This window comes from Nannospalax galili, unplaced genomic scaffold (genome assembly GCF_000622305.1).
Source record: "Nannospalax galili isolate Female #2095 unplaced genomic scaffold, S.galili_v1.0 scaffold146, whole genome shotgun sequence".
NCBI classification, from domain to species: domain Eukaryota; kingdom Metazoa; phylum Chordata; class Mammalia; order Rodentia; family Spalacidae; genus Nannospalax; species Nannospalax galili.
In genome coordinates this window covers 6,773,182-6,798,066 of record NW_008357929.1, presented here as the reverse complement: position 1 = coordinate 6,798,066, position 24,885 = coordinate 6,773,182, and the positions used below count along the sequence as shown (strand labels likewise).

The following is a 24,885-nucleotide window of genomic DNA, read 5'->3' as shown; positions in this document are numbered from 1 at the left end:
AAAAAAGCCTATACCAAATGTGTGCTGTTACTCTTTTCAAGGGTATGACAAAATAAGAGCTGTCATATCCTGCTGGTGGGAGACCAGGCCAGTTCAGCTTTCCTTGGGGGTGACTTGGTGATTTGGATCCAAAGTTAAAAGCATGTAGATCCAAAATTTAACTCAGAATTCTGCCTTGAGGAATGTACTGTCCAACATTAATCAGAGCAGAGTACAAATGTGCTTGTTCAAAGATGGTTTAAGGTGGTTACTTGGTGTTTTTTATAACAGTGACAAACTGAAAACAGCCTAGCTGGTTGGCTTTGGGGGATCCTGCTTGTTCAACACAACCATTTCAGACTAAGGAACCCACAAGGCAACCTTTAAACATGTTGAACCATATTTGACACTAAAAATTGTTCATTCTAGAAAAATAATAGGCTACTAAGCTAGAGGTAGACAGGTATGGTATGGTCCACGTTTGTAAGAAAGAATTAAATAGGCCCCATAGCTGAGCAGACACCAACAAAGGAAAGCCCCTGTTTTCACAGTGGTTAGTGGAAACAGAAGTATTTTTTTTTTCCTGGTCTGCTTTTGTTTTGAAATGTATGGCATTAAGCATCATTTCTTTAGAAACTCCATTAAATATGGTATAGAAGACACTTAGCATAAAAACAGGGCAAAGGTAGATATGATCAAAGTATGCATATATCATAGGCATATATGTAAATGTCACAGTGATACACATTATTTTGTACAATTAATACATGCTTTTTAAAAAGTGGGTAAGGCCCAGAGAGATGGCTCAGTAAATAAAGGCACTTAGCACCAAACATGATGACCTACCTGCGTTCGAGCCCTGAAACCTACACGGTGAAAGGATAGAACTCACTCCTCAAAGCCATCTGACCACCACATGCACATCATGGCACATGCACACCCCCACACAAACACACATTCATAATACACACACAGAGTAAATGATTGTAAAACATTAAAAGTAGGTTAAGATGTGTTGGAGGTGGTACTGGCAGTACCCTAGAGTTTGGAACTCAAAGAATGCAGGTGGCGGTGATCATAGTATAGGGTGAGGAGGGCCCTATGGGGCCATGCTGGAGTCTACCGCCAACCAAAGGGTAGAGGTGGGCTTGGAAATGATGCCAAAGCACACACCCGGACCAAGAGAAGGCTGCAGCTAGGTGAAGAGGGGTGTCATGAGGAAAGGAACAGTACATGCTAACCTTGGAGGGGAAAGGGGAGCATCCTCATACTTGGCATGGTTTGGAAACTGACCAAAGTTCTGAACAACGGAGGCAGGGAGGAGTGGAGAGGTGCAGAGCCAAAGCTGGGAGATGGGATTCGGCCTATTCAGAGTCCCAAGGCTGTACTAAATTATTTTGACTGTATCCCTCTGAACTCCCTCAGATTGGGACTTAGAAATCTTGGTCTTGGCATCCAGAGAGCAGTGGCTCCTGGATCCCCTGTGGATTCTAAAAGCCATGGATGCCAAGTCCCTTCAGTTAAATGGCATGCCAACCTCTCCACATCCTCCTGTACACATCTTGTTAAAAATCATCTATAGATGGCTTATAATGCCTTGAACAAAGGGGAAAATGTCCATTTCTGTACAGATGCAATTTCCCTCCCCAAATATCTTGGATCCACAATTGGTTGAATCCTGCAGATACAAGTGATCTAGGTGGACAGAGGCAAGATGGAGAGGAGTGGGTAGATGTGAGGGAGGCACCTCTGGGTCCAAGTGGAAACTCCAGATTTGAAGCGGGAAATGAGGATTTGCAGGTCAGGAGCACAGAGGTGGTGTGAGGCAGGAGATAGACTCCAAGGGCCTCAGGGTAGGTGGAGAAAGCTACTAAATTCTGAGCTAGGTGCATAGGCCAAGGGAGTGGAAGGAAGTGGGCCTGGCAGGGAGAAGAGCCATCAAGAAGAAAGCTGAGGGTCTTCTGCAGTGTTGGAAAGTGGGAAGGAGAGGGGGCAGTTGGCTCCAGGGTTCCTGATGGCAGGGTGAGGAGTAGGAGAAAGAGAGGTGCAGGTGGATGGCTGAAGGGGAAGCTCTGGGAGCCTTGTATGGTCTGTTTCAGCTGAGGGACTTGGACACATTTATTTCTCCCAGTTCTGGAGGCTGCAATTCCAAGGTCGCAGTGAGGGCAGAGTTAGTTTCTCCTGAGGCCTCTCTCCTTGGCTTGCTGATGGCCTGGTCTTGGTGTCCTTGCCTGATCTTAACTCTCTGCTTACCTACCTCTGGGGTGACTTTATATGTCCAGATTTCTTTCTCTTACAGGGACACATTGCAGTAGGACCCAGCCCAAAGGCTTCATTTTGACATAGTCATCTCTTTAAAGATCCTATCTTCAAATACCGTCTACATTACAGGCAGGGTTAGGGTTCCAACACAAGAATTTTGGGGTAGCCTTAGCCACAGTACTGAGGTTCTCAATGTTTATGTGTGCAAGCAAGGGAGCCAGGGAAAAGCTCCCAGAGCTTAGGTTTATCCTGCCATGGAGATAAAGGATAAAGGGGGAACTGGTCCTCTCATCACCTGTGCTCATGGCCTCTCCCTGTCTCCCCTGCAGCCTGCAACTGCAACCTCCATGCCCGCCGCTGCCGCTTCAACATGGAGCTCTATAAGCTATCTGGACGAAAGAGTGGGGGCGTCTGTCTCAACTGCCGCCACAACACGGCAGGCCGCCACTGCCACTACTGCAAGGAGGGCTTCTACCGCGACATGGGGAAGCCCATCACCCACCGGAAGGCCTGCAAAGGTAGGTTATCTTGGGGAGGAGGGAGCAGGGGCTCTCAAGGACACCAGGCTCCCTCTCTTTCCCTCCACCTCCCTTCCTATTTCTTTTTTTTTCCCAAGTTCCCTTACAAAGTAAAATAAACCGAGATCATCATACACATACACACACACACACACACACACACACACACACACACCCTGGTGTTTGGAGGTGTAAGCCAAAACAAAGGGGTGATGGAGACATGGCTCAAAGGAGAAGAAAGGAGAAGGTGTGATCTCCTATGAGGGTGCACGGCCCACCCCCCAACACCTCCCCCTTTTCCTCCCTCCCCAGCCCAGGTGTGCTGCATACCAGAGGGTCCAGAGTCATGTTCGCCAGGCTTACTGTCAGGACAAAGGACCCTCTTTTCCCAACCTTTCACAGACATACTTCTTTGGATGTGTGCACTCGGCCCCCCTTCTCATCCCCACCTCCCGCCCCCGACAGAGAGAGAGAGAGAGAGAGAGAGAGAGAGAGAGAGAGAGCGCTGCAGCAGGTTGGCCGGTTCAGGATTAGGAACATTTAATCTATCTGCAAATAGCTCTATGTCTCAAGAACAGGAAAAAAAATAAAATAAAAGGAGACAGGAGACTATTTCCATTCACTGAAGCAAGTACTAATGTTTTAACTCTCTGCTGTTTGTTTTTCTCCTACCAACAAAAATGAATAATGGTCAGATGACTCAGAGAAGCTGCTGAAATGCCAGGCAAATGAGTACAATGTAGGGGAGGTGAAAAATGGGGTCCCCCTGCTCCACATTAGCCTTCGGGAATTTCAAAGACCAGGGTTTTCTTGCTCCAAAGTTGAGGCGTAGGGCTAGAGCTGTACCTGAGCAGGGCTTCCCAAGATGTTTATCTCCAAGGGCTCCTGGGGGCACAGCTCAACATACATAGTCCTGATATGGGCCTTTAGAGATCCTTATCCCAAGCCACGGCAGATCGTGCAGGTGAGGACCTTTCTAGGCTGCTACTCAGCCTCTGAATGAAGCATAGGTATCGTCTTCATAGCCAGAAAGCCACCAGTTGTTGGGACACTTGTGTGCAGGACTGACTACATAACTTATAAACTCGGTGCAAAATGAAAATACAGGGCTTCTTATGCAGAAATGATAAAGAATTCCAAGGTAATAATGACAGGGCTTCAGCCAAGTATGTACCCTTCTGATCATGGAGCCACTTCAGCTGTGTAGAACACTTCCTAAAAAACAAAGAAGAGCAACAAACCCCCACCAGGTTTGTAGACTGTCTCCTGGATTCCACATGCACAGATGAGCGAGGTCGCTCTCAATATGCAAGCAAGCTTTCCTTCTATTGGTTGCCCTTGCTGGCTGCCAAGAGAAAGTTTTCAGGTATACAGGTAGCTGGGCTTTTTCCATATTCCAAAAGATGGGCGAGGGAGGCTGGAGAGAAGCCTCATCAGGTTAAGAGCACTGGGTGCTCTCAATATGCAAGCAAGCTTTCCTTCTATTGGTTGCCCTTGCTGGCTGCCAAGAGAAAGTTTTCAGGTATACAGGTAGCTGGGCTTTTTCCATATTCCAAAAGATGGGCGAGGGAGGCTGGAGAGAAGCCTCATCAGGTTAAGAGCACTGCTCTTGCAGAGGACCAGGATTTGGTTCCCAGCACCCATTAACATCTATAATTCCAGTTCCAGGGGATCCAACACCCTCTTCTGGATTCCATAGGCATTGCACTCACATGGTGAACTTACATACATGCAGGCAAAACACTCATACACATTTATTTTTATTTTATGTGTATGAGTGTATTGCCTACATGTATGTGGGTTCACAAAAAAGACAATAGTTTCAGGTGAGACTGCCTCCAAGAGACTTTCAGAATGGTCAGGTGGCCCAGGAAATAAGCCCAAGGAAGGGCCACACTGTCAGAAAGGTGTGAGCAGGGCAAGACTAGGGAGATAGCTTTGGGTTTCCAGAGAACATAATTGGAAAGTACTCCTTTCCTATGGCTGTGTCCACTGCATTTTCTATCTCTTTTGCAGAAGAGATGGAAGCCAGGATCTTATAAACAACTGGCCTCACAGATTTGGCCAGAAAATTTAACACATAGCAGCCACTTTGGTGGGCAGTCCTGTGCCCATGGGTAAGAAGGTCTATGTTCTGTGAGGAAGGATGCTGGCTACTTCCTGCCCTGCCAGTTTTTGTGTTGGGGTAGAGATGCTCAGCTTCCCCAGATGCTGGTTTCTAGGGAGGAACAGATCCAGGCAGATGAGAGGTATTCCTGTTCTGTGATTTCAAATGCAGGTGCCTGTCTTTAGTTTCAATCTTGGATACCAGCTGTCCCCAACCTTGGTGTGAACCCCTGGGAGAGGAACTTGGGCGAAAGGAAAAGCTAAGGATGGATCCTGGTCAGGGAGAGGCAGATAAGGGTGTGTGTATTGCAGGGTGGGGGTGGGGGTGTCAGTATCTCTTGATTGAGTAAGAAAGATAGAGTTTCAAGGAATCTGACAGTCTGGGCTGGTGAGAGAATGCTTCTAGATCCTGCACCCCAATTGTTGAGGAAACAGATAACCTGAAGGGGCCTTGCTTCAAGATTGCTAAGAAAAATCTGTTCTCTGATTAAGGCACAAAAATGTGACCAAAAGATCTAGCAATCTGATTGGTGGAAAAGGTATCCCTTGAAAGTTCCAGATCGTTATCAGCTACTCTTCCCTTTCCTCACTCACCTCCTTAGGGGTGTGGGAACTTTGAATACTCCTTTTGGACATTTCTTGTTAAAAAGAGACCTGGAGCTCTGGGTAGGAAGCAGCTTTAGAAGTTCAGATGCTGGGTAGCAAGGATGGGAGGTGGGGGAAGGGGCGGTGTGCCTTTGAGTCTCTTGTTCAAAACCTCTATCCCTCTGCTACCGCCATGGAAACTTTTTTTTGTGGTGTCTTCCAAGGCCATGTGGTTTAAGCAATGCTTCTTTGCAAGGAAGCTCATTGGCCCAACAGCTTTGTGCTCTTTTGGCAGTTTTCTCACAGAGGCTTTCAGATCTTGTAGGTATGACTCCCTCCCCAGCCTCTCTGAGGTTGCCTTCCGGGAGCTCCATCCTAGACCTTTAGGGAAGGCTGCTCTTCTAGGCTTTGTTTTACACTTATTTCACAAATGGCTCTGGACTCCCAGGTTGACTTGGGGAACGGCCATGGGGCCCTCTTTACCCCCTGACTCCTCAGGGCCTGGGGGGCGGGCAGGCAGGGGGCCCAGGCCACCCATACACTGCTGGTGATTGGCTGGCTCAAGACCTTGTTCAGTGTTGAGCAGGGGTGGATCCAGATGAGAACAGTTTGGAGAGAGGGCATTTAATTCCAAACATTATTATGCAGTCTCCCTATTTGGGAAGTTTCATAGCAACAAATTTGTTGGGGTCTTTCTCCCCTCCCCTAGCTTAGAAGCAAGCGGGGACTGGCAGGGTTGGTGCATACAAAGAGCTGTAATAAACATGCCCAGGGAACAGGCCGCTGCACTCTAGGCTATTCAGCGCGATTTCACAGCGCTGGGCCAGCCTCATTATGGTGTGGGCTGTTGTCCTATACAAAGTCAGAGGAGATGAATTTCTCCCCTTTCTCTGCAAAATGGTTTGTGAATGATACTCATCCTGGAATCTGTCAAAAGATAGGAGGTTTTGTTTACCATTTGTCTTCTTTATGGACTTTGGAGGCTCTTTCTTTTTAGAGCTTGCAAAGAAGACGTTGCTATTTAACCATTTCAGCCGTGCCTCCATTGATAACAATATTAATTTATCATCTTCCTAAACCATCTGTGATGGATAAAGACATTCCAGAAGTCTCCCGTGAACCGAATGGCGATGAGAATTAAGAAATTAACCACTACATCTAGCTTCCCTATACAAAGGACTGCGTTCCATCTCACTGAGCAGCCTGTTTCACACACGCATTGCCCTGCCCCCTTCACGTCTGCACTGAATGTGGCTTGAAAGAAGGCTGCTAAGAAGGTGCCCGAGCCCTAGGAAGATGCAATCATTAGCTGGGTAGAAGCACGAGACAGCCCTCGTCGGCTTTGCAGTGACTGCTTGCCACTGCCATAGGGCTCTGGAAGGGTTGGGGGCAGGGGAGGAAGTGAGCATCCCAGGGCAGCAGCCCCTTCTGGCTTCTAAAGCCATTGTGTGGACCCCTGCACCCCGTTACTTTCCTTTTAGATTTTTGACTTTCCCTTCCTAGTGTCATAAGCATATTTTTCTCCAATTTGTCTGTGACTCTCACTTTTAACTGCACAAGGGAATTGTGAAATGCTACCCGGGTCCCATCCCAGAGATTCTGGTTTAATGAGTGGGTCTAGATGGGATGTGGACACTGGGGCATGCAAAAGCTCCCCAGGGGATTCCAGTGTGAAGTGAGATGTGACAGTGAGTAGAAGGTGAGGGTGGCAGGTTGCTCTTGGTGGTGTGGATTTGGGAAAGACTCAGGGTGGCCAGGACTTACTCCTTTGAGGGGGGGAATTTGATAGTTGATGAATTTAAATATTTTTATGATTCTTTTGATGAAAACTTGGAGGGGATTTTAAATCTTGCTGGGCAAGGCCAATACAGCTAATATTATAGTAATCAAGGGATCTAATCGTGTGTGTGTGTGTGGTGTGTGTGTGTGTGTGTGTGTGTGTGTGTGTGTGTATGTATGTGTATTAGATCTACTCATCTGAGAGTTGAGGCTCAGTAGACCTAGGACTATCCCACATTTTCTTGACTCAGTGTCTACTCACCCCATAAAAGCCTCAGGAGTACAGTTCTATCTTGTGGGTCCCTTGTTACAGTTCCATTTCCTGTCATAACTTGGGGAGTACAGGGAAAAGGATCGGTCACCTGACACAGGAAAGTAGTCAGTGACTCAAGCAGCTCCAGCCTTGAGCACAAGGAGCCCAATCCAAGGAGTGGCCTTTTTGCAAGATAAGGCCAGCACTAACCAGGGGTGAGGAAGTGGCAATTCAGAGCCTAGAGCCAAGAGAGAAAACTCCTAGAAGAGCTTATTGTTGCCCTAGCTTTTCTCTGTTCCCTGGAGGATGTGGGCGTCAAAGTCTAATCTACAGATTTGGTCATGTTCTAAGTCTGGAAGGCATTGGGCTAGCCACATGGCCTCTTCAGAGCACAGTCTTTTTATCTGTGGGATTGTCTGCAGGTTTCTGTCTCTGAGTCCCTTTCAGCTTTGACATGCCATATTCTACCTACTGTTCTTCAGGCAGCAAAAATCTTACTTGTCCCTGACTCAACAAGGGTCATTCCTTATAGTGTGTTTGATTTAGTGAATTGGAAGAGCCAGGAAATAAGATAGGCGGTTTTGTTCGAAAGTCTTCACAAATACAAGTGTCTCAGCCCATGTAGGGCACTGTGTAGAAACAGCATTCCTCAGTTCAGTGTTGGGAATTCAGTATTTCCTTGGGAGTCCGTCCTAGCCTCCCTTTCCTAGGTGTGAGTGTCTTCATCCCTCTGGCCTGTTCTTATCCGCAGATTCTGCACGGACATTCCAGGAGTCCTCAGTGCTTGAGCAGGAAAGACCCCAACTCTCTGAGTTCCCCAAAGTCATGGTGCTTCTGGGCATGGCAGTCAGAACACTGAGGACATTTGACTTGGAAATAGAGCCTTTCCTTGGGGCTTTTCCTGCAGAACACCAAGTGGCCTTTTGCTTAGTCTGTTGTTTATTTTCAGTGATTATTTATTTGTCTTGATGATCCAATGAGTTTCATTAGGGTTGTTTACAGGGTCCTGGGTGAGGAATATTTACAGGAGCATGGGGTTCTGTATGGCTAGAACACTGAAGAAGATCTCTCTCCCTTCCTCTACAACCATTAAGTACTGATACTCAGGGAGAGGTAGAGGCTCATGGGCCCCTTCTTCCTAGCTACTAGTCTCTGCCTACAGGCTCTAGGAAGGGAGTGCTCAGGGACCCTTCTCCCACCAATGACAGGATGTTGACAGGCTCAGTCTTGGGCAGGTTATGGGATCAAAAGTGCAGTATCAATGCCACATCCCAAAGACAGTGTTCTACCCAGTCCACTCCATCTTCCAGCTCCTCCATTCTTTCTAAAACCCCATCTTCCATGGTGTTCCCTGAACCTTGGAGAGGGTGATATACAAGTCCCATCCATGATGAGCATCGAACAGTTTCTGATTCTCAGCGCTTTTACCAGATGGGAGTCTCTGCAGTTATGGTTGCCTACTACAAAAAAATGCTTCTTGGGCTGGAGCGATGGGTCAGTGGTTAAGAACACTTGCTGTTCTTCCAGAAGACCTGGGTTCAAATCCCAGCACCCACATGGCAGCTAATAACTGTCCATAACTCCAGTTCCAAGGGATCCAACAGCCTCTTCTGTCCTCTACAGACATTGCATAACACGGGTGCGCTTACCTACATGCAGGCCATGCATACATACACATAAAAATAATAAAATATTTTTAAAATGCTTCCCTCGCCAAAGCTGATGGTAGGGTTTATCTGTGGTTATAAGCATAATTATTTTGGTGTTAATTTGATGGATACATCCTGCCTATTTAAGCTTATTTAGTTCTTAGTGTGAATGGTGGCACTTGGTAACTGGCCTCTTACTCAAAGGACTTTTTGGCTGATTCCCACTGGGCTGGGCAGGATCCTAGGGATTTTTTTCCTGCCACTGTTGTACACTGTCCATAAAGGATTTGCATGCTCTAGAAGCAAAAATGATGAATGAGTTGAATGGCAGAGATGTGCCCAGCAACTGCTTGTGGAGGGAGGCTCAGTGCAAAGGTGGGGACAGTTGTGTACAGCCAAACACAGTTCTGAAAGAGTCATTCAGAAGACTAGGTAGCATCTGAGGACTGCCTGACCACACTGGCATGTAGTCTACCAGAGCCTAGGAAAATCCTCACTATCCTGCTGTACTGGGCAACTCAGGTTCCTCCCAGGCCCTGCCTTCCCAGTCCAAGGCTGTGTGCACATATGCACACTTGCAGAAACACAGAAACATGCTGGGAATCATGTTCAGGGCCTGTGTTTTTCTCCTCAGCTGGAGAACAGGTGCAGGAAGACTGTAGTTCACTAGATCACAGCAGGTCCCATAATCCACTTTGGAATTATGGGGCTCCCCTCCCCAACCCCCATACTTCCTACTGTTTGGACCTTGGTCTGAAAGTGGGAGAGGAAAGGCAAGCCATGCACCCTGAAACATTTATTCTTTTGTGCCTTATTAGCAACTGCTGGAGGGAGAAGAAAGCCTGGCTTGGAGGAGTTTGACACAGACAGCTGAAGTGACGGCTGGGGATTATCTGTGGATGCCCTGCAAACGGCTCCCTTGTTAGCTTAGAGAATTCAGAGCAGAGAGTGTGGCTGTTTGAGGTTGCCGTGACCCAGGATGTGAGGCTCAGTGCCTCATTCTTTCCTGCAGATCTGCAGGATGGATGAAATGGCCTTTCCCTGGAGGAAAAGCAGCAGATTGGCCCTATATTATGCTCCCGTTAGTAACAAGATCATATGTTCATTGATTCTATAAGTGTTTGTTGAGTGCCTCACACATAGTAGGCACAAGACAGACATAGTCCCTTGGAGCTTTCTTTCTGGTAGGAGGGTAACAACAATAGAAAAGAGAAAAAGGAGCTAATTATAGCACAAGGTGACGTTTATGGAGGAAATAAACAGTAAGAAGAGAAAGTCACTGAGAAGCCGCTCTGTAAGCACCTTGGAGGGGCTCTCTGAAGACAGGACATTTGAGAGGAAGCCTGGAGTAAGAGGAGAAAACAGCCACAAGAAGGATAGTCTAGATGGCCTCAAATTCTGGAAGCAGCAAAGGGCTTGGTAGGGCCTTGGTCAGAAGAAAAGCTAGAGAGTGCAGGGCAGGGGCATCTCACTGGCGTCTAGAGGAGGCAGGTCCCATCCCAGGAGCATGGGAAGCCTGTTCCAGGGGAAGGTCAACTTGAGGGATATGTTTGACTTACCTTCCAAGAAGCTCCTCTGCAAGATAAGCCATAATCGAGAGAAAATACTTGCATACCTCATATCCAACAAAGTGTAAAGAACTCTCTAAGCTCAACAACAAGAAGGCAAACAATCCAATTAAAAACGGGCAAAATATTTGAACACACTTCCTCAAGGAGAGACAGATGGCAAATAAATACATGAAACATTAGCAATCATTAGGGAAATTCGGATTAAAATCACAATGAAATACCTCTCATTGGAAAAATTTAAAAGTACTAACAATTTAGCAATTTCAAATGATTGATGAGGATGAGGACCTCCTGGAGCTGTCAGGAACTGTTGGTGGGAATTCTGCATGGCACAGTCACTCTGGAAGACAGCCCAGCTTTCTTAGAAATTGAGAACCAGACCTGTCATAATGCCAGTGTGATCCTATTCATAGGTATTTCTCAAAGGGAAAGGAAACCATAGGTTCTCGTAAGAAATCCGTACACTGGTATTTATAACAGTCTTATTCATAATTGGCCCAAAGTAGAAATGACCCAAGGATGTGTCAGTAGATGAGTGGTTAAACCAAGTGCATGTGTACCTACAGAGGAAGACTGCTCAGCAATAAAAGGGATGAACTGACTCAGATGCCACCATGGATGCACCTCAAGTGAATTTGCTACACGCAAAGGGGGCTCAACAGATGACCTACCTGACAATCTCATTTGCACATGTAGATACTATAACTACTGTATAATTCCAGGACAAAATGTTTGGCAAAAGATGAAACTAGAGATGCAGAGGACTGCTCGAGGTGGGGGCTGATGGCAGAGGAGGGAGTTGTTGAGAGGTCTTGACTATTCTGAACCCTGAGGGTTGTGGTGATCACAAGAATTTGTGCGTGTGGTAGAGCCTGTAGAAGCAGGAAAAAGGAGTAAATTTTACTTTTTCACAAATGATAACAGTAGAAGAAAACTTCTTCCCCAGAGCTCTGCTTAGAGTGTTCCCCTCCCCGCCAAGAATCAAGTGCTGGATGCTTGGTCCCCAGCATGATAATGTTAAGAGGGTGGAACCTTTAAGAGGTAGGGCCTAGTGGAAGATCATAATGCCATCAGGGCCATCACCCTGGGAGGGGTTAATATAGTTCTCATGTGCCCCTGCTTCCTATGACAGTGAATGGCTGTAAAAAGAATGACTCTGGCCCTTGGGACTGGGACTGTACAGCTCAGATACGGGTTCAGTCCTTAGTACTAAGCAAACAAAGAAACAGAACAGAGTAAACCTGGCCCCTGAGTTTTCCTGGCTTCTTGTCTTGCCAGGAAAGACCCCTTGCATATGACCCCTTGCATGTATAGCTGTTCCTGTTTTCTCCTCTTCTCCATGTTGTGAACTAAACAAGTGTTCCCTTGCCAGAGGCCAAATAGTTGGGGCAAACAATCTTAGACTTTCAACCTCTAAAACTGTTAAATAAATTTTTATTTTTTAAGACAAAACTGACCTCAAATTCCAACTCTCCTGCCTCAGCCTCAGCTTTATCCAGCCTCAGGTATTTTGTTATAGCAACAGAAAGTGGACTAAGACCTCATGACACTGTTTTAGGGTCTCCTTGTTCTAATCTCCTGTTCTTCACAGCTCTAAACTCATTGAGAGAACAGTTACCCCAGGTCAGCATCCATCCCCCTTCCCTGGCCTTTCTGAGTCCTCACTCCTTTTGCTCTGTCTGCCCCACATCTTCCCTCTACCTTACATTAGGCCCCCTCCATTGCACATGACCTGGCCATCTTGATCAGCCCTTGCATGTGTCTTCTCTTTGTTTCTTCCCATTTCTTCACATCCTCCTTTGGTGACTGAGAAGGAATGAGTGTTTGAATGCCCCTTTGTGCCTGACATCTCTCCTGTCCCTTGTGGGGCAGTGGGTGGGGTCTCTATCAGGCTGGACACATAAGCAAGAGGTACTGGGACATGGGAAGACTTTGGTCTTTGTTTTCTCTGGACACTGGCCATTTTTGTCTTCATGGACCATTCTCACTATCCTTTTCCTCCATGACCTTGAAGCATCTAGAAATCAGCTGGCCTACCTGTTCGCAGGGTTCTCTGGTCATCCCTCTGTTCTTTGTGAACTCCATCAAGATACACAGCCCAGTCTTGCTCAAAGCACAGAAGAATGCCCTCGCACCTCAGACAGTCATTGGCAGATTGTCCTTAGACATGCACTGCAGGCCTTGGAGGCCACATGGTCTCCTGACTGGCTTTACTGTCAACCATTGGCGGGGAGGGGCTTGAAAGATGTCCACATTTACTAATAGGGTGGTGTTGCAACATTCCAGAGAATATGGCTTCCCTTCCTAACACATTCCTGTTTGCCTTGGAAGTCTTGAGAGACCCAGGAAGGGAGTCTCTCATTGGAAATGGACTGCTGAGAGGGCTGTAAGTTCCTGACTTTCTAGCACTTTCTCTTTCTAGGACAAGAGTAGAGGACCCCTTCTTCCCAAATTGGGTGGGCAAGGGTGAGGTGCCTTCTGGGATGGGTGCGAGTAGGATCTTTTTCTGTAGGCCTTACTTCCTAACCCTAGCTGGCCTCTGATGGTCACTGACCCCCAACTACACTTCCTGCTCAGGCCTTTGCTAGCTACCCTTTTAGAAATTGTTGCAAAGAGTTGGTGGGAATCAGAGTTGGGAGGGACTCTAGGGATCATAGAAGCCCTGACTGGTATGGTACCCAGTTAACTTACTGGGATCATAGATCCCTCAGATATGTGGCCTGCTGTAGAGGTTTCTCTACCTCAGTAAAGGTTTCAGGTGACTTCCCCAGGGGGACCGTGAGAGGCTCCCCAGGCTGATGATAGGAGGACACTCTCCTCCAGAGTCCAGGGACTGTCCTGGGAGAGCCCCTATGCAAAAGGCAGCTTGCCTGAGGTGTAGCACAGGTGTGCTAGTCAGCTTGGGCTGACAGAACAAAGTACTTTACACCTGGTGACTTAGACAACAGACAGTTAATCTCTCCCAATTCTGAAGGCTAGATGTCCAAGGTCAAAGTGCCAGCTGGACCAATTCCTTCTGAAGGCCAAGAGGGAGGGGATCTGCTCCAGGCCTTTCTCCTCGGCTTACAGATGGCCACCTTTATCTTGTGTGCTCACTTGACCTTCCCTCATTCCTCATCTCCTCCTTGTGCAGGGACGGTAGTTATGGGATTGGAACCCACTCTAATGACCTATTTTACATTAATCACCTCTTTAAAGATCCAGTGTCGAAGTCTGTCTTATACATAGGTACTTGGAGTTAGGACTTTAGGATATGTATCCCTAGGGGCTTGGTGTGTGCTTCACTTCCTAACATAAGGCAGACCAAGTTCTTTCAGAACTGATGGAGGCGGGGATAGTGCCTAACTAGGACTGAACCTGCACTTGTTTTGCCTCCCACTTCCAAAGGGACAGATGCCCAGCTAGCAACTCCCTGCTCTACAAGCCTGTGTCCTAGATTGCTGCCCCTTGAAGATCCTGCTTGATCCCAAACTCTGGAGTCAGGGTACTGAAGATAAGTAGTCAGATCTTCCACTAGGAACCTGAGGATGCTCAGCTGGCCTGGCATGAGCTGCTGGAAGGGCCTGGCTTCTTTCTGCCTGTTCACTTGATTGAGGCTGTGGGTCCTTAGGGCACTGCAGGCCCATGTAGCTGCTCAGGTGTGGGAAGCCAGTGATCAGAACTAGCTGCCTTCCAGGCCCATTGTACCAGAGCTCCTAGACATCCTCTCTATTGATAAGAAGGTCCAGGCATAGTGCAAGTGGGTGCTGGGGCAGGGTGCAGCCATTGGGAGGCATGTCCCTGCAACACAAGCTCCTCTCCCTGCCCCAGCCCAGGACACTGATGAACAGCCTCTGTGGAGTTAAGGCTTGCCACTCTGGTACCTTCAGGTTCCATATGGAGATGAAACTTTTACAGGAGTATAGCCCTCTGCCCTTAAAGAGCAGCCACCTGCAATCTAGAGAGAAGAAGGCACTGACTCAGGGTCCCTGGCAGGGAGAAGACAGACCTGGGTCTCCTGTCAGCCACTTGGGTTCCCTTGAGCTGTCTGTCTCTGTCTGGTGGCTCAGTGCAAGCACAGCCTGGGTTCTCTGCAGCCAGCCACATTCGTGGGAAACCTGGTCCTGCCATATTCTCAGGAACCCCGGTTTCCTTTTGGCTTTCTTTTGGTTTCTCTGCATGGAAAAACCTCTAGTAGCCTATTTCCCATGAGCAGGTGCTACCTGCCCTATGCAGACAGGAGACCTGCTGTGGAAGGGGTTGATTTCCCTCTAAAAACCATGGCTGGCTTCCAGAGGAACAAGAGTCACCAGGAGAGTTTCCTGTGACAGAGAATGTTCCAGCCTGGGCCATGTTCTCAGAAGAATTAGGGGAGCTCTCTGATCATCTCTTCATCAGAGCCCCCACAAAGAAAAAGACATCTTTCACTTGCCTTACTTCCCAGCTTGCACCACTCTCCTGTGTGCTTGTCAGTGTATATTCACCTGTGTTTCTGTGTGTGTGTGTGTGTGTGTGTGTCCATCCGCCCGTCCGTCCGTCTGTCTGTCTAGGCTAATGGACCACTGTAGGACCCTATGACTTTCTCTTTCCAAGACCAGGCCCTGAGGCGTCCCTGGGTTCTGGCTCGTGTCCTTTGACAATGACAGAGTCTGTTTTTCCACTGTAGAGGATCTCACCATGGAAGCATTGCCATTTGTCAGCTCTCCCCATACTTAAACTTGCTCTTCTTTGCTCAGGGGGTATACTTTGGGATAGCCTTCCTGCATTTAAGGGGAAGAGTCTTGCTCTGGGGCCCTTTGGGTGGGAATTGGGAATTAGTGCAGTGCAGGTCTCTGTCGGGGTTACATTTGGCTGCAAATAATAGCAAGCCTGCCTCACAGCAGTTGAAATCCATCAGCGCTATTTCCCCTGAAAGAAGCAGAAGTACAGAGGGCATCCAGAGAGGGCAAGGGCTCTGGGTGGTCTCCTTGGGGCTCCAGGCCCTTTCTGCAGTCTTCTGTTGTGACTTCTTACCAACCTGTCACCTTGTCCTGTGTACGATCACACTGGTTTCACAGAGGTGTTGTATTGACTGAGGAGATGACATGTAAAAGAACATAGGTGTGCTGCAGGGATCTTGATGGGCATACCTCTGCTGGGGGATGCTCAGTGGGTGGGATGATGACCTTGAGGTAACCCAAGTGGTCTTTAGAAACCTATGACTCATGTCTGTAGCTAATGACTTTCTACTATGGAAGCATACAGCATACCACTGCCTCAATGAGACCAGATGCACGGGTTCAGTTCCTGTAGAATTTTGGAAGAAACTTTTGGAAATCTAACAGCAAGTGTTAGCTCACATCTGGTCTCAGAATGAACCCTTAGGATGAGCTGGCCATACACAGCATATGCTAAGGATGGTCCTTGACTGCAGAGGCCTCAGCTGGTGCCTGGACCTTCCCAGCAGCTGACCATGACCAGCAAGGCAGCTGAGGCCACCAGCTTTGCAGGGTTCAAATGAGAACAACACATAGTCTTCACTCTCCTCCATCCAGGGCTTGTGCTGGGCCAGCTCCTGCCAAGATAAAGACAATCTGGGTTGATGGTGGTGCCTGGGCATGACTTGGCTTAGAATCTTCAGTGACCAAGTAACCTTTTGTGACCTTCCAAGGGTTCAGAAATTACTGGCACACAGTTGTATTCCATCAGCAACCAAGAAAGCTGGTCTTGATATTAATTTTAAGATTGCCAGTAGACTTGGGAAGCAGGCTGAGGGAGATTAGCTGGCACAAGAACCTGGAGTCCCCTCTGCCTAGTGCCCAAGCCCACATCAGTAGTTTAGACCTGTAAGGTCCTGTGCTGTGGCCCTCTACTTTTTTTTTTTTTTTAATCATTATTTTTTTATTTTTTTTTTCATACAGAAGAATTCATTCCAAAGCAATTGACATTGAGACGTTTTCACATGCATTTCTAATCTCTATATACATGACTATCACTGGTCACAGTCGCCCACCTTCTGAGCTCCTCGGCATCTGAGCATGAATACAAACTCGTCAGATAGACAGCCTTCCTCTCCCACTAGAGGCTCCATACTCTGCCATCCCTGTCACTGTCCACTGTGTTGTCAGCACCCTCATCCATTCCCCCTGTCTGCCCTTCTGGTAAATCTAGTCAGCCAGAGGTCCCTGTTCCAGGAGGGTCAGCTGTTCCTCATCTACGGCAATCCATTGTCAGTATTCCTTTGGATAGAATTGGGGTCTGCTGTTCATTTTTCCAGTAGTATGTTGGGTTACTGTCTGGGAGAGCCTTTATCTATCCTAGCCAACAACTCGACTGAAGGTATCGCCTGTCTGGCTTTGTTGTTTGTCGAGTAACTTTTAGTTATGTATATGTATGCTCTTATGATATTATGTTGGTGGCCCTCTACTTTTACATGGCCTATTAGAGATGTGCTTATTCTTCCCACCACAGGGAAAGGTCAAAGGGCCTTTCTAGCCATTCTTTCTCTTCCATCATCATCCTCCTTGAACCTCCATAGGCCATCAAAGCTGGATCTTTGCTTATTACCAATTAAAAAACTAACCATAGGGTAGAAGTTTAATTTTAGGGTACATTAAAGACAACAACATCCTGACAGAGGCATTTGCCCATCTACAATAGTTACTTTTCTCATCATGACAAAAGCAACTTAAGGGAAGAAAGATTAACTTGACTTATTTTTTCAGAGGGTTGCAGTTCATAAGGCAAAACAGAATGGCTCTGTCCGTGATGATGTGAGCTTGAGGCAGCTTGTTTACATGGACTGAGTCAGGAAGCAGAGGAAACTGGCTGGAACCAGGGGTGGATATAGTCATCAAAGGCCCACCTCTAGTGACCTACTTCTACCTGGAGGCCCCATTGCTGAGTACTTCACAGCCTTCAGAATTTTACCACAAGCTGTGGAAAAGATGCTCAAGACATGAGCCTAGGGAGGATATTTCAGATTCGAACCTTGAGAGAGGGGCAAAGTGGGAACAATCCTGGCCCCTCCCAGGGATGCTGCATCATGAGGAACCAGCGAGCAGCTGGCTCTCCAGGCCCCTTCCATCCTTCAAGCTGACAGGCCTAGGCCCTCCCACCAGTGCTTCCAGAAGCTTTTGCATATCCTGACACCACTGGTACCAACAGTTGCTCACACCCTTCTTCTCCATCCTTCTTCCTTCCCTCTTCTTTCTAATGCTCCTCACTGGCCACTACCATGCTGGAGGCCTAGGGAGAGCTGCCTATTCAAGGCAGACTCACATCCTGTCTGTGATGTGCTCAGTAGGGAAGTTCTATCTCAGCTCGTTTGGACTCTTAGTTCTTACTTATTTTCCTGCATATTTTTGTCCCCTTTGGAGACAGAATACACAGCAGCATGTGGCACTGATTGAAATGCCTGCAGGATGCCTCGCTGTAGCACCCCCAACTTCCTAGGCTTCCTTGCAGCTGGGAGGCTCCATAGTGCCTCCTTTACCCTGTTCCCTCAACAGTGAGTCCACTGCCTGGGCATAAATGGGTGGGACTTAGCAGGGATCATGGTGGCTCCTGCCTGCTGGAATAGCTGTTCTTGCCTGGAACTTCATAGTGGTGGCAGAGATGTGTGCCTCACCCCTATCCCCCAAGTCCTCCCTTCAAACTATGTCATTGCTGAAAATGGCACCTTAGAACACACTGAGGGGGCCTCAAGATGCAGTGGGAAGCTGGGTGTGGTGGTGCACGCCTTTAATCCCAGCACTTGGGAGGCAGAGGTAGGTGGATCTCTGTGAGTTTGAGGCCAGCTTGGTCTACATAGTGAGTTCCAGGACACCGGGGGCTACAGGGAACCCCATTCCAAAAAAAATAAAAAAAAAAAAAAAAAAAAAAAAAAAAAAAAATGCAGTGGGACACAGGGCCACTCAGAGCTCACTCTTCAAAACCAGGAGGAGGGTCATGGGGGCTGCTCATCCAGGCAGTAGCCGCTGACACTAGAATCACTGGCCTTGCCTCATTCCCACCATGGCTGTCCCATTCTTGGGATCCCTGGGCAGTTCCTCTGGCTCGCTAGTTTTGCCCATTTCATCAGGGTTTTAGGGTAAAGCTTCACTGTGACTCAGAAGCCTGGACCCCTGGCTGCCAAGCTGGGGTGGGAGCATCAGCCTGGGTGCCTCCTCCTTGTGCCCCCATCTGACTAGGTGAGTGCACAGAGAAACTTGCAGGGCCTAGAAGAGGCCAAGGGCAAAGAGTAAAAACAGAAACTGTAAACAAAACATACACACAAACAAAACAGTACCTCTAAATACTGACTCTCCTACTCATGAATGACAAGCTTATGGGTTCTGCCTACCTGAAAACAAATTATTATTAATTATTTCTTTTTTCCTTTCCTCTTCTTTTTCCTTACCCTCTCTCCCATCCTCCTCCTTTTCTTCTTTAGTGCTGGGGGAGAAAAGCTAGCCCCTCTACCCTTCAGCACCCCAGCTCCCACCCCTTGACGGTGTATTTGAGTGTCAGCCCTCTTCCTAGTCTTTGGAGGGACTCCCCACTTCCCTCTTCCTGTTTCCCACACAGTCCTTTTAGATAGGCCCATTTTGACTTTGGTTCCTCATTTCCTTGTAGGTCGGTGGCTCAGAGTTTCTGGAACACATGTGAGAGTGGTCAAGCCTACCCCTCCATTCTTTTTCCTCTGGGGTGGGATCCATGGGGCACCCCTGGGTGGAGAAGGGCATCTAACTGTCTCTCTCTGATCCTTCTCTTCTGTGTTCTTCACAGCTTGTGATTGCCACCCCGTGGGTGCCGCTGGCAAGACCTGCAACCAAACCACTGGCCAGTGTCCCTGCAAGGATGGCGTGACAGGCATCACCTGCAACCGCTGTGCCAAAGGCTACCAGCAGAGCCGCTCTCCCATCGCCCCCTGCATCAGTACGTACAGCCCCTCTTCCTCACTGCCTAGAAGGGGGTGTTCTGTGGGAGTTGGTTGCTAATGTCCAGTAGGTTTAGTCAATCACCTATGGACATCTCTGCATCCAGTGCCTGGTGCTCAGTGAGACCCTGTGGGAGACCCCAGGTTCTGAGTTTCCTTCAGAAGCAGCTGTGCATTGGAGCCAGCCTGTCAAACACTGAGTCACTGGCACTGGGGGACATCTCCCAGCAGGACATCTCCCAGCATGGGTCCCACTCCCACATTCCACTTTGACTTCAGGCCCAGTAGAGATGGGCCCTACCTACTACAGCTGCAGATTCAGAAGAGGGTGAACCAAAAGCCCAGGGTCTTTGAGAGAGGTTGTTTAGGCTCTCAGACTCATGCATGGCACCTATGTCCTCTATGAAGGACATAGGGATCCCTGGGAGGAGTTACATGGAGAGGTGCCTCTGGTTACCTGTAACTTGGCTTCAAAGGGTCTGTATATTTTGCATTTGGTAGGGTCATCCCGGCCTAACCATGCGCAGAGAATGAGCTCGAATTGTAAAGCTAGACCTAACCTGAAATGGAGCAGCCTCAATCCATCCTTAGCCTGGTGATTTCTTGGCCAAGCCAAGAAGGGAGGGCAGGAGCAGGAGCGGTGGGAGAGAGTCCATTAGACACGGCCAAGGCCAAGGAACAAAGTGGACTCTCTATTGAGCGGGCTTGGCCAACTCTGCCGGGGAAGGTGGCTGCTGCCTACTTTGGCGTGGCACAGTACCTTATACCTTTTTAGATGGTTGAAACAAAAATCAAAGGAAAAATAATATTTTATCTGTCCTCATGACGCTATAAAAATGATATGAAATTGTCAGGCATGGTGGTACATGCTTATAATCCCAACTTATGAGGCAGGAGCAAGAAGATTATAAGTTGGAGGCCAGCCTGGGCTACATACATAGTGAGTTCAAAGTCAGCTTGGGCTACATAGTGAGTCCCTGTCTTGAGAAAAAAGAAAAAAAACAACCCCAAAATCCACAAAAATGATGTGAAGTTCAAAGCTTAGTGTCCATAAATAAAGTCTGTTTTTGTTTTTGTTTTGTTTTGGTTTGTTTTGGTTTGGTTTGGTTTTGGTTTTTTGAGAGAAGAACCTCCTGTAGTCCAAACTGGCTTGAAACTCATTATGTGACCAGTCTGGTCTCCGTCTCAGAGATCTGCCTGCCTCTGACTCTCAAGTACTGGGATGAAAGGCATGTGTTACCATACCCAGCCCATAAATAAAATTTTGTTAGAGTGCAACCACACCCCTCTCTGACATGCTGTGTGCAGCTGCTGTTGTGGACTTTAACTGCAGCAAATACAGTGTGGCCTTCAGAGCCTGAAGTTTGGCCCTTTTCAGAAGAATTTGGTCAACCCTGACTTCTGTGATTCTCAGAGTCCCGTAACTCAGTGGGCTCCAGTGACTGTGGTGAATGTCAGAAACTTGTAACAACCCAAGAGTCACATGGTCAGTGCCTGGGACCCCTTCATGCCAGAGTTAAGTTGGAGTTCTGGAATGTTCCTCACATAACTTGCAGTCATCCCTGCCCCCAGAAGGTAGACAGTCCACACCTCACCTGTCCCACCAGGTACAGTCTTCATTTTCTGAACAAGTCAGTACTGTTGGTGATTCTGACCAGTTTCTGAATCAAGAGTCTCTGCTAGGGTGTCTTGGTGGGTCCACTGACAGCAAATGACCCAGTGCAAGCCTGAAGAAATGGAGCCCGGTGTCTTCCCAGGGCAGAACAGACAAGTTGAAAGGGTGTTCAGGACTGGGTGTGACTCAGTGGAAGAGTACATGCCTAGTATGCCCCAGGCCCTGGGTTTGTCCCTGGCATTGGAGGGAAGGGAACAAGAGAAATCCTTCTCATAACAACATCCAGTCTCGCAACAGAAGCCAAGGGTATCTGGGCCTATGGAACATGCTCTACCACTATATACCCTGCTTCAGGTCTTCGTTTTAAAGGGATATGGGAACTGTCTGTTTACTCAGAAATGGCAAGAACCAACATTCAAGTCCGCCAGTGGAAAGGACTATGTGAATTGACTGTTTAGAACCAGAGTCTGAGCCCTCCCACAGGCTCTGTACTCTTACTTGCTCTTGAAGAGCCTGAGTAGTCCCACCCAGTAGTCTGAAGACCTAGGCTCTGTCCTGGGATGTCCTAGGTGCACAACAAGTTCCTAGAGAGCTTGTACTCTGTTTCATCACAACTCTGGTAGGCATGGACCTTGGTATGCTTCTGAGAGCTGGGATAATCTGAGGTTCTGAGGTTGGGTGGCCAGTGTGGCCCCATTTGTGGACTTGCGGTATCAGACCAAGCCATTCAGATGCTACCTCCAGAAAGTTTCTCCTGAGACTACATAGCTTATTAGGGCTAAGAAAGGGCCTGGCCCAACGTCCAGCTTCCTATGACGTGATATGACAGGGCACCCAAGGGTTACGAGAATAAAGTCACTGAGAGCAAATCTGTTCCACGTTGCAGGCTGTGTTTTCTTTTTTTAAAATATTTTATTTATTATTTTTATTTTATATGTATGAGTGCCTGCATGTATGCAAGTGCACCCGTGACGTGCAATGCTGTGGAGGTCAGAAGAGGGCTTCGGATTCCCCTGGAACTGGAGTTAAGGACAGTTCCAAGCTGCCATGTGGGTGCCAGGAATCGAACCCAGGTCCTCTGCAAGAGCAGTCAGTGCTTTCAACCACTGAGCCATCTCTCCAGCCCGACTGTGTTTTCTTTACCTCCTAGAGGCACAAAACACGGCTCCTCCAGGGAACTCTCAGATCTGCCCCAGCCTGAGGACTCCTCCTTGATCCACCAGCCTCCATTCCTAGCTGATCTAGAATCCAAGGTCAGAGGGAGATCTTAGCAGAAGTCAGATGGTGGCTACAGTCAGGAGGACTCCAGGTCACTCACCAGGGGAAGTGTGCCCTTTCTCTAGAAAGAGTCTTAGTCCATGGTTTAGTCTTGTCTAGAGAAGGGAAGCCCAAACTTTGATACTCAGTGACTGAATTGATGACAGTTGACTGACTGAATTTCCTTACTTTTTAGGCGTACCAGGGTCAGGTCCAGGAAGTGGCAGGAATGAATTACTATTCTAGATTGAAGAGAAAAATCAAAATAAAACCCATGCTTTTATAGGCCTTGCCACCTGTACTCACTAACAGCAGGCCTTGGCTGATGCAATCGAAACCTGTGGGAACTGGGATTAGGCTGCAGACACATCTGCCCCTGTGAGAAACCTGCCTCCCAAGAGCAGGCTCCCAGCCCCTTGCACACCCATGGGACCTACCCTGAGTTGAGGTCACAGGTGATTGAGACCCAAACAGCCATATCAAGATGAGCAGAGAGGTCCAACTCTGTCACCCCAGGGCAGAGTCAAGTAGATGATATTCAGATGGTAGGACTGAAACAGACATGTGTGTCAGGCCCTGAGCACAGTGTCAGCCCTTCATGCTGCCAGCGCCCCCCGCCCACCTCCCTTCTTCACAGGCTGGTTGAAGACGGCGCACACGGATATGCCCAGGATCCCTGGGACCTACTGCCAGTTTACCTCTCCTCCCAACTTTGAGCTGTGGAATGGGTGTGGGAAGGGGGTCCGTGAAGATTGGGAAGAGTTGTGCTGAGTGCTTTCTCTTTCCAAGGGCAAAAATAATGTCTTCCTACCTTGTTTTTTCCTCCTCCCTGTCCTGACCTCCAGAGATTCCTGTAGCGCCACCAACCACTGCAGCCAGCAGCGTGGAGGAGCCTGAAGGTGAGCTATCCTCTTTGCTTCTCAGTTTTCATATTGGCTATGTGGTGAGGCATGAAAGGGGACATGCGATGGGGATTAGAAGGTCCAGACTCTTCTGTGGTCCCCAGCTAGGCTCTATTCCTCATAAGTGGTCCTCCAAGTGAGCGGTCTCCTCAGCTGCTCTGAAGAAGATGAAGCCACCAGGTACTTCTTTATGACCCTTCTGTGAATAATGCAGGGAATGTTTTAGTGGAGCCAAAGATCAAGAACCCTAAAAGTAGAGTTCCTTGTCCTTGCCCTCAGAGGTTAAGAAGCTGCCAGAACCCCAGCAATATTGGGGCCAAGGATCCTTATCCTTCCAGGGGTGCCAGAGAGCAAAGGGTCAAGTGGGAGGCAGTGCTGAAGGAATAACTGGGCTCCAGTCCACAGTAGAACTGAAATAGGAAAAGAATCCCACTTTTTCATCCATCTGTTACCTAAAGAAGCAGCATTTCCTTTGTGACAAAGGTAGACCATGACCCCAGGTGCCAGTAGCATCTGTGACAAGGCCACCAGCAGCAGCTACAGCTGTGCTCACATCACAGTATTGTTAGCACAGATGCCACAAGACACTGTTTATGCTCATGGTGGAGCATAAGTTACTAGATCCATCACTAGATGCTGATTGACAGTCATTAAGATAGCATTTATATACCATAATTATACCATCAATTTGGAAGAGAGTTTGGATAATATACTTCAGTGGTATTCTTTTCCTGTGTACAGATAGATGTGCCTTGACTTAGGATGGGGTGACTTACTGATAAACCCACTATAAGTGGAAATTACTGTAAGTCAAAAATGCAGCAAATACATCCAACCCTCAGCAGCACATTCTCACTCAGTGGGCATATTGTAGAGGGTCATGTTGCCCCACATCTTGAGGGTGTGGCTCTCTGTCACTGCCCAGTATCACAAGGGAGGATCTGACCCCATTTTGCCAGCCCAGGGAAAGATCCAAATTACAAAATTAAAGCATGGTTTCTATTAAATGCTTGCTGCTTTCATACCTTGGTAAAGTTAAAACTCTGTTGGGATTGTCTGTATCTTATTTTAGTGTTGAAAAGTACTATTCTGAGAAAGGGTCCACCTGGTTCCTTGGCATAAGAGAGGTTTCACAGCCCTGGTTCTGGGTACACAGGGATGGTGTGCCCTGTGGGATTGGTCCAGGGCTACACCTGGAGTCCCTGGTTCTGGGGTCACCGAGGCTTATGTTGTCCTGGTTCCTGGAGTAGGAGTGGTGATGAGGGCAGATTGACATAAAGGCCTTATGTTGGTTCTGGGACCCTTACCTTTTCCAGATGGGACTGCAGGGACGTGTGAGTGGGCTTGCACACTCATGTGGTCACCTACTGTTAAAATAGACTCTAGATTTGGGAGAGAATTGGCTGTGCCCTGGGAACCTGGGAAAAAACAGATTTGGAACTTGAGCCTGTATAGCTAGCTAACAGCAGCCTGCGAATAGAAGGCCAAGCGCAAATGCCAGTGCGGAGTCATTCTGGGTGCGGCCAGAGGT

The 24,885-nt window shown here is 48.0% G+C and overlaps 1 protein-coding gene across 3 annotated transcripts in view; it reads left to right on the top strand.

Moving 5' to 3' along the window:
* The window catches only part of Ntn1 (netrin 1), a 223,830-nt gene that overhangs the window by 149,037 nt on the left and 49,908 nt on the right, over positions 1-24,885 (top strand). For all 3 annotated transcript variants that reach the window (XM_029557540.1, XM_029557541.1, XM_008855738.3), the window contains exons 3-5: positions 2,571-2,759; positions 19,430-19,579; positions 23,298-23,351. In XM_029557540.1, coding sequence (XP_029413400.1) covers positions 2,571-2,759; positions 19,430-19,579; positions 23,298-23,351 — 393 coding nt within the window. The remainder of the gene's footprint in view (positions 1-2,570; positions 2,760-19,429; positions 19,580-23,297; positions 23,352-24,885) is intronic.